This window comes from Pongo abelii, chromosome 15 (genome assembly GCF_028885655.2).
Source record: "Pongo abelii isolate AG06213 chromosome 15, NHGRI_mPonAbe1-v2.0_pri, whole genome shotgun sequence".
Taxonomy (NCBI): domain Eukaryota; kingdom Metazoa; phylum Chordata; class Mammalia; order Primates; family Hominidae; genus Pongo; species Pongo abelii.
In genome coordinates, this window is record NC_072000.2 from 23,299,096 (window position 1) to 23,308,802 (window position 9,707).

A 9,707-nucleotide genomic window follows, 5' to 3' on the forward strand; every position below is an offset into this window, starting at 1 on the left:
TTCACACTAAAACGTTAAGTATACATTTTATAATGCTCTACAGTAAATGTTATGTTGTATAAGAAACAATTAATATGACCAGAACTTCATGACAGCTGAGGCTGATTACAGAAACAGTTCTACCATGAACTAATTGATTTCTTGCAATAGCATCAATAAGTTGACCAATTGAATGAGGGGGATAAATGCTGAACAAGTATTTTATTTTCCTATGAGGAAAATTAAGGAGTCTTCCTAGATTTAAAGATATGGCTGCTTAGTTTCCTCATGGAATACTTGACATCTTTATTCCTAAGGGTATAGACCACTGGATTCAAGAGGGGAGTGAATACAGTATAAAACACTGAGAGTACTTTGTCTATTGGGAAATTTGTGAAAGGCCACAGGAGAGGGCTTTGGAGGATCCACCAGAGGAATGCTGCCGAACGGTGACCAGGATGATAGTGTAGGAGATCACCAAGAGGATGAAGCACACCGGGGCAGTCATGCCACTGGTTGGGATCATGAACACCCCCAGAATATATGTGTCGACACAAGCGAGTTTAATCACCAAAGGGAGGTCCCAAAAGAAACTGTCTACTTCATTGGGTCCACAGAAGGGCAGAGTCACTGTAAATGCTAACTGACTCAGAGCATGGAAGATGCCGACAATCCAGGAAAGTATCACAAGCCCAACACACATTCTCCGGCTCATGATTCTTAGGTAACGTAGAGGCTTACAGATAGCCACGTACCTATCAAAGGACATGGAGATCAGCAGTGCAATCTCAGCACCCGCTAAGAGATGTAGGAAGAATATCTGGGTCATGCAGCCTTCAAAAGAGATGACTTTGTGTTCACTAAGGAAGTCTGTAATCATTTTGGGGGTGGCAAATGAGGCCAGGGACATGTCAATGAAGGAGAGATTGCCCAGCAGAAAGTACATGGGGGAATGAAGGTGTGGCTCTGATGCAATGGTGACCACAATAAGAAGGTTCCCCAGCACAGTGGCTGCATAGACTATGGAGAAAAACAGGAAGTAGAAAATCTGGAGTTCTAAAGAACTGGATAGACCCCGTAGCATGAATTCGGTTACCACAGACTGATTGCTCCAGGCCATTTGCTCTGATTTCTGGAAGGACTCTAGCATTTCCAGTTGGGAGGAGAACTAGGAAAAAATACAGCAATCAAACTCAAAGTGGGATTTTTGCATAGACTAATTTAATGGCAGCCCACCATCAGATAGTTCCCCATTGTCTCTCTTCCAGACTCACAGTGGCCAAATATTTTTCCCAGTGGCCTTTCTAGATATTTCAAATGATTCAGTTAAATACTATTTTTTATGACTTAGCAATTTGTTTTACAAGTAAAATACAAATATTCATAAAATAAATAAAAATTAACGGTTTCAAATATTTACTCCTCAGTTTGTGAAACACTTTAAATTTCACAGCTTGCTGACAGCAGGCTTTTGTAAGAAAAGGGAGTGAGAACCTTTTTCAAACATCATGAAGGGTGAAAGACGGATGAGGAATATTTGAGGATCAAAGCTTATTATTAGTGGGAACACAATAGTGGGAAGGGTGTGGGCACTGTTCTCTTGCAGTGGCTAGGAAAAAGGAATCAAACATGAGGGGAGGAAGATGGCTACAGAGAAACATCATCTGTTTCAATTTTCTAATGGAGATTGTCTAGAATAAAAGTGAAATGGCCGGGCGAGGTGGCTCACACCTGTAATCCCAGCACTTTGGGAGGCCGAGGCACACAGACCACGAGGTCAATAGTTCGAGACAAGCCTGACCAACATGGTGAAACCCCGTCTCTACTAAAAATACAAAAATTAGCCGGGCATGGTGGCATGTGCCTGTAATCCCAGCTACTCAGGAGGCTGAGGCAGGAGAATCGCTTGAACCCGGGAGGCAGAGGTTGCAGTGAGCCAAGATCGCACCACTGCACTCCAGCCTGGTGACAGTGAGACGCTGCCTCAAAAAAAAAAAGTGAAATCACCTCTAATTATTTGTTCTTTATTTTAGTTATACAGATATTATGAATGACACTTGATGTATGTCACCAATGCCATACATTTTTCAGAGGCTAATGAACATGTTCTGGTTAAAGCCTGAAGTACTCACATTTCTAAGTACATTTTAAATAGAGAGACTGTTAAATACCATGCTGCCAGAAGCCAGGCATTTTTTTAAATGCTAGAAATTATTGATTTCACAGAAGCTGTTTGAAACAAAAAAATACTCTTCCTGTTTCCAGAGTTTACATGGTGCAACAGTTGAGACAAGTTTACATCAGACAGAAGATAGTAATGAATTTATAAGTTATGTAATATAACACATCTCAAAAGTTGTAACTTGGCTGATTAAGGAAATCTCTGTCTCACTGAGATCTGAGATTTACAAAGTGCACTGAAAGCCAATTGAAATGATGTGTACTCAAAATTCATGACAAAACCTTTTCATCTTTCTACTAATCCAAGCATTTGTTTTTCTTTTCTTCTCAAACCTCTGTTGTAATTATGTATTCTAAACAAATTGTTCTAAGACCAAACCCAATTTACTCATTCAACTACCTACTGTTCTTTGGCTTTCTATTAAAAATTTTGTGGCCTTTGAAAAACAAATAAACAAAAAAACCTTCACATTGTTCTTCTAGCTTTACCCATCCCAGAAACTTTTAAATTTCTTTTGCACTCACCTACCTGATATTTAAATAGAAGTCTCTAGCACAGCTCTCATTTAAATTGGTGTACCAGAAATAACAGTGACCTGACAGGAAATGGGAATTGAAATCTTGTCCTAGGAGCGTGGGAACGAGTAATTTACTGAGTCAACCGAAGCTTCCAAGTCTTCATACGTAAAATAGGGGCGTTGATCTAGATAATTTTAAGATCCCTTCCACACATGTAATATAATACTCAACCAACTCCTGAAAGCAGGGGCTACTGCTTCACAGTGAAGTTAGGGGAATCCCTTGCCTAATTTCTGGGGAAAAGAGGCTCACAGTCCTTGAGACCTTTGTATTTATGACAGCTGTATTGATATGAAATAATTTTGTGAATTACATGGAAAGAAAAAGACCAGCTGCTGCTTGGGGGAATAAACAAATGTTCAAGTTGCAGTGGGAGTTGTTAAAACTTTCAAGTTGGTTTGGCCATATTTAAAGGTGAATTACAGAATGCATGACTGCTCATAAATGTTTCATATACAGGGCATGGATGTGATTGGCTGGGAAAATATAAAGAATAACACGTATCTTGGACCATAGCAAAGATAAGACGAATAGTATCTATTATTTGACTTATGAGACTACATGTGTTATCTCTCAGTTCCTCCATTAACAAATGCGTATAAGGCCTGTGTATCCCATTTGGAAAAAAACTGATACAGAAAATAATAAAATGAATGTTCAAGAATTTAAATTTTGTACTATTCACTTGAGTCATTATGGAGTAATGGAAGAAAAAAGTGAAAAGTGAAAAAATTCTGGTTTATAAATTCTAACTATGTAAAGAATGTGAAGTAATCATCAAAATTTTAATATCTCCTAAAAATCAGAATAACAATCAATAAAATTTAAATGCCATCCATACTTAAATATTTCTCTATTAAGAAGAAAGTTTTGGATATTTATATTTCACAGAGCTTGTATTCATAAGGTGAAAAGCAATAACTTGATGAAACTGCATTATATGCCTCTAGTGTAATATAAAGAACATTGAATCTCAGACTTAGAGGCCTGAGTTTACATCACAGTACAAGACTTTATTATATTATACTGAGTACATCACCACATTATCATAAATCTCAATTTCCTCATTTGCACTGAGAGATAAAAAAACAAAGCATAGTTATATCAATATATAAAAACTATTAAATTAGACAATAAAAAGACCAAGAACCCTGCATAAAATGGGAAAAAAGCGCAAATAGCTATTATCCATATAAAAGATGCTCAAATTCTTTTTATTCAAACATATGTTGAAATTAATTGAGATACCACTTATCAACTATCATATGGTAAATGTTTCTATCAGGCAGCAAAATTCTAGCAGCTTGAACACCTGCTCTAGATGATACTACAGTGAGGTAATGTCAGAAGGAATATAAAATAATAAAATCCCATGGAGGAACATTTAAATATATTAAATATACACATATATATTTAAATAGGTATATGTATATATGTGTGTGTATATATATACACACACACATATATATACCTATATATATATATATTTTTTTTTTTATATATATATTCATTTACCTCTAAGGAGAGGGAGATGATAGGGGACAATAGGAATGACATGTTGGAATGTCATGGATAAAATCAAAACATCTCTGATTTTATCTACACTGTTAGTTTTGACTTAGGTTAAGAAATAGAGTTCAACTTAGAAAGCAGAGCTACCATGCACTGTGGGACAAGGCATTTACCATAGGAATTAGACCTTAAACAATTGTGGAAGGACTTAGGAAAGCAAAGACGTGAAACAGCGAGCTGCAGAATCAGAGGCAGCAATAGCCAGTCAATCAAGAAACCAAGCCCATCTAGCTAATGAAGTAGAAGTCATGAAAGGAGCAAAATTTAGAAAATTTTGCTGGTAGAAAAATTTTTGTGAAGTTGCTACTTCTGAGGATCTGCAGGCAGGCAGCTTGAGGCTTCTGTTGATCCTCCAATTCAGAAGTTGGGAAAAAGGTGGACACAGAGTGAAGTGGCTGAGAGCAAAACAAGCTAGAAGCTGTTGGCACCTCTGCATCTGTATAGCCACAAAGATCAGAGAGTAATGGCTGGTGCTTTAGGCTGCTTTTCAAATTCCAAACAAATTTATTTTTAGACAACTCCAATACAGAAAGACGTGCAGAAAAGAGTTCTGGGAACTGTAGTTCTCAGCTTAACCACTTTGACAATAGAAAGATGTAACGTGCCACTCTCCGGTCTATAGGAAAGACTCATGCACTTGCATTATTTACCTGTGAGCTCCGCTGGTACTGGAACTTTCAGAATGGCTTTCCTAACATATCTTGTGCCTCACCTGGAGTGTATAAAATGGCTAGGGTCTGGCTAGTACTCCATATTTACATATAATATCTCATCATTCTGTATTCCTCCTGTGTGTCTGTGTGTGTGTGTGCACATGTGTGTCTGTCTCTCAATGTTTCTTTGTATTTATTCTATTTATCCTAAGACCCTGATGAGTTAAAAAATAAAATACATAAACAGTGCTGGAGTCAGGCATTGACTTTTAAAACTTCTGCTCATGTGTGGCATATAATACTTCTAGTCACATTACATTGAACAAAGTAAGTCATGTATCCAAGGTTCTGGTAGATAAAGTGAGGGTTATACTCCTTCCACAGCATGTGAAGGTTCCTGAAGGGATGAGCCATATACAAAAAGGTAATCAATTTTGATTTTCTAAAATTCAGTTGGCTGGGCATGGTGGCTCACTGTTCATCCCAGCACTTTGCGAGGTGGAGGTGGACTGATCACTTGAGGTCAGGAGTTCGAGACCAGCCTGGCCAACATGGCGAAACCCCGCCTCTACTGAAAATATAATTAGCAGGGCATGGTGGCACATGCCTGTAATCTCAGCTACTCTGGAGACTGAGACAGGAGAATCGCTTGAACCAGGTGGCAGAGGTTGCAGTGAGCCAAGATTGCACCATTGCACTCCAGGCTGGGTGATAAGAGTGAAACTCTGTCTGAAAAAAAAAAAATCAGTCTACTACATAGACTGCACAGGCGAATAATCATATTATTAGTATTCAATAAATAAAAATATTCATAATGACAGTTACTTGGATGTCTCATTTAATTAATTTCAATCACATTCACATTTCTGGTAACTTAGTCAAAATTATCTCCTTATATCTATTTCATTTAATGATCTGTATTAAATTTGTCCCTTCTCCAAACTATCTAAATTAATGCTTACATAATACTGCTTTCAAATAATCATAATTCTGCCCCTGACGTTAAAATGACCCGTTATCTTTTATATCAAGTTAAATTTTTAGAAAGGCATTCTTGTTCTTCTGAACTGCTAACTAAATATCCTGTTTCATGGCAAATAAGTTGCCCTGTTTTCCCTCCACGTGTATTTTTTTTTCTTCTGCCAAGCAATATTTTAGTTTTCATTCTAAGTCAAGTTTATGACATGTCTCCTGCAAGAACACTTGCTTGATTGATTCTGCACATTACCAGTTTTTTGTTTTGTTTTTTTTTTTAACTAAAGTCCAGTGCATCCATGGTCTCTGAGAACTGACTGAACACGAGATTTATTTGGTGGTATTTTTCACCAATTGTTTCATTTATAGGTGTTTAATATTTCCAAATAACTCTAAATTACTTGAAGCAGAGGTGAATGTTTGGATTTTGTTCTCCGTTGCTTCTAATATAGCATTAGAAAACCAAGAGTGCTTATTAGAATTGGTTGATTTGATATTTCCTGCTGCTTTTTGAAATTAGGACTTTCCTGACTTCTAGTCCCTGAATCTCTCAGGTCCAGGTGAAAACAATCTTTGTAAATTCCCATAAGATTCTTGACATATCTTTCCTTTGTGAACTCAATGATGCCATCTTTATTGTTTAATAAATCCCATTGCAAGATGATTTCTTGTTCAATTCCCATGTCCCTACAACATCCATTTTATCCACAGCTGGTACACAACTAATGATTCAACTAGGTCATTTATTTATATTTTAAATTGCCTTCTATGCTCTGACAGAAGCCTACTTAACATTGAATAATCTAAAGCCCCGGTTCTGCCATATATCTGGTAAGTAAAAGTGTTTTACAAATGAGTTCTACTGAAATATTTTAAATGTTTGCCCTTCCCACTCCCATTTCCTAATCCCTATTCCATGAAGCTTAGGTCAATACAACAGTTTACGCATGTTGAAATTTACAGAAGAAGAATTCAAACAGAGGTGAAATGAAAGAGATTGATCTTTGAGCACTTTCCCATGAAAATGTTGTTATATATCCTTTATGATATAAAATTTTAAATCATAGAATTATAAATATTTGTAAGGAACACGTTCATATTTTAATTAAAAAGAAAGGACCAAAATAAGTTAAATGCCTTTCCTTTGTCTATATGACTGTATTGTAATAAATTAGTCTTCTTTCTCTGGATGAATATCAGCAAAACTAACTTTCTATGTATTTCTTTTGAGTTTCAAACAGGAAACTTTATCTGGGAATACTTTAACAGTTCATCTCTGGAAATTTACAAGAGCTCTACAACTGTCCATCGAAACTTCACTATAATGTGCTTAAGAGCCCTTATATGTGATACAATTTGTATATGTTTTCATCAGTAAGGATATCTTGATGGACAAATTCCAAATGACTAAACATGTATGTGTATGTGTGTTTCATACATTGTCAGCATAAAGTAAGTTCTTATTGTTATCGTTAGACTTACACAGATGAATAGATGGACAAATAGGTAGGTATGTCTGTTCAGAATGATATCTTGGTTGGATTGCCATTTAGTATCAGAAAAGAAAGTGTTCTTTTCAATACCTATGATTTAAGGAACATTTAGCTGTAAGCTCTAATATTTCATAATTTCCATTCAAAACAATATATCAAATGAGAAGGATGGAAAGAATAGTCAAGATAAGTTGTATAGAGAAGATAAAATTTCTGAAAGTAGATAATTGGAAATGAATCTTTTGCTTCCATTGAATCTGACTTTCCTTTTTCTTTTTCTTTTTCATGATACAGGCTTCTGCCTATGAATCAAGACAATGGATGTGGCCAATAAGTCTACCATGTCTGAATTTGTTTTGCTGGGGCTCTCTAATTCCTGGGAACTACAGATGTTTTTCTTTACGGTGTTTTCATTACTTTATGTGGCAACAATGGTGGGTAACAGCCTCATAGTCATCACAGTTACAGTGGACCCTCACCTGCACTCCCCTATGTATTTCCTCCTTACCAATCTTTCAATCATTGATATGTCTCTTGCTTCTTTCGCCACCCCAAAGATGATTACAGATTACCTAACAGGTCACAAAACCATCTCTTTTGATGGCTGCCTTACCCAGATATTCTTTCTCCACCTTTTCACTGGCACTGAGATCATCTTACTCATGGCCATGTCCTTTGATAGGTATATTGCCATATGCAAGCCCCTACACTATGCTTCAGTCATTAGTCCTCAGGTGTGTGTTGCTCTCGTGGTGGCCTCCTGGATTGTGGGAATCATGCATTCAACGTGTCAGGTCATATTTGCCCTCATGTTACCATTCTGCGGTCCCAATGAGGTAGACAGCTTTTTCTGTGACCTTCCTGTGGTGTTCCAGTTGGCTTGTGTGGATACTTATGTTCTGGGCCTCTTTATCATCTCAACAAGTGGCATAATTGCGTTGTTCTGCTTTATTGTTTTATTTAATTCATATGTTATTGTCCTGGTTACTGTGAAGCATCATTCTTCCAGAGGATCATCTAAGGCCCTTTCTACTTGTACAGCTCATTTCATTGTTGTCTTCTTGTTCTTTGGGCCATGCATCCTCATCTACATGTGGCCACTAAGCAGCTTTCTCACAGACAAGCTTCTGTCTGTGTTTTATACCATCTTTACTCCCATTCTGAACCCAATAATCTATACTTTGAGGAATCAAGAAGTAAAGATAGCCATGAGGAAACTGAAAAATAGGTTTCTAAATTTTAATAAGGCAATGCCTTCATAGTTTTTGTGACACAGAACATTAGTCACAATGCTGTGTTAGGCTTTTCTTTCTAGAGGGTTCTTATCAAATTGTAATTGCCAAGAATTTGTGAGGGCTCAAGTTCAGTGCATTTTGAAACTATTCTCATGAATGTGAATGTGTTCAAAATATGTTTGAAATTTCAGAAAATCAAGTTAATGAAAACAATTTATTCTAGAAATAAAGACGATAAAAATGTCAGGAGTGACAGTTCCAGTTAGGACATTCAATATCAATAATCAATGTATTGGAAAAGAAGACCAAGGAATGAGGAGAAGAAATATAGATTAAAGCAGAACTTGGAGATTATGACAATTACACACAGTTAGCAACTGAGTCACTTAGTGAGTTAAAGTATGACAAGCTAGCGAGATTCCTATAATCCTTAGGAACTCCATACTGTTATAGGATCTTAGCCTCTGACAGAGAAGCAATGATTTTCCACATACTTTCCCAAGCCTCTCCTACTTAACATTTAAACCAATTTGTGATCTCTTCTATTAAAGAAAACGCTAGATATATTTTATTTTGAATGTTAATGACGTCCATAAAATTGCTGTAAGTGTAGCAATCTTTACCAACCACTTTTAGTTCATCATCAAAGCAATACAGTCATGATATTTCTTTCTGATAATGCAGAATGAGTAGAGAGGCTGGAGAATTCTGCAAATCAGAAAATATGAAATGAGTTGCAGATCAGTACACTTTGTTTCATACAGACACAATGGTTGCTTAATTGCTAAGAAGTTAAAACTAGAATTAAGTTAAGAGACACAGCTTATAACAGTTGAATTTATGGGGAGTCCATGCTTTCATTTTAAAGTGTTATATTGCTTTCCATTTTGGTTTTATCTTGAAAATTTGGGTGTAAAAATAATGAATCTGCATTTAGTAATACATTGTCAATGTAATAAGTATGTTTTTGTACACAAATAGGTTTTGTTACTGTTATAAATAAATCTGGTAGCGTCCATATTAGCTTTAATGTATGCAAA

At 36.3% G+C, this 9,707-nt stretch overlaps 2 protein-coding genes across 2 annotated transcripts; one reads left to right on the plus strand and one right to left on the minus strand.

Moving 5' to 3' along the window:
* Positions 1-221: 221 nt before the first annotated feature.
* Positions 222-1,099, minus strand: LOC134760120 (olfactory receptor 4K3-like). Its single transcript, XM_063715800.1, is given in 2 exon segments — positions 222-385; positions 388-1,099. Coding segments are annotated over 2 exon segments (876 nt in total).
* Positions 1,100-7,071: 5,972 nt separating this feature from the next.
* LOC100433032 (olfactory receptor 4K2) lies at positions 7,072-9,504 on the plus strand. Its single transcript, XM_002833810.4, has one exon. The coding sequence runs from the start codon at positions 7,750-7,752 to the stop codon at positions 8,692-8,694; it is 945 nt and encodes a 314-aa protein (XP_002833856.3). The 5' UTR covers positions 7,072-7,749; the 3' UTR covers positions 8,695-9,504.
* Positions 9,505-9,707: the final 203 nt, after the last annotated feature.

Excerpts from the sequence above, each read along its gene's own strand:
- LOC100433032 (XM_002833810.4), top strand. The coding sequence starts at position 7,750 with ATGGATGTGGCCAATAAGTCTACCATGTCTGAATTTGTTTTGCTGGGG.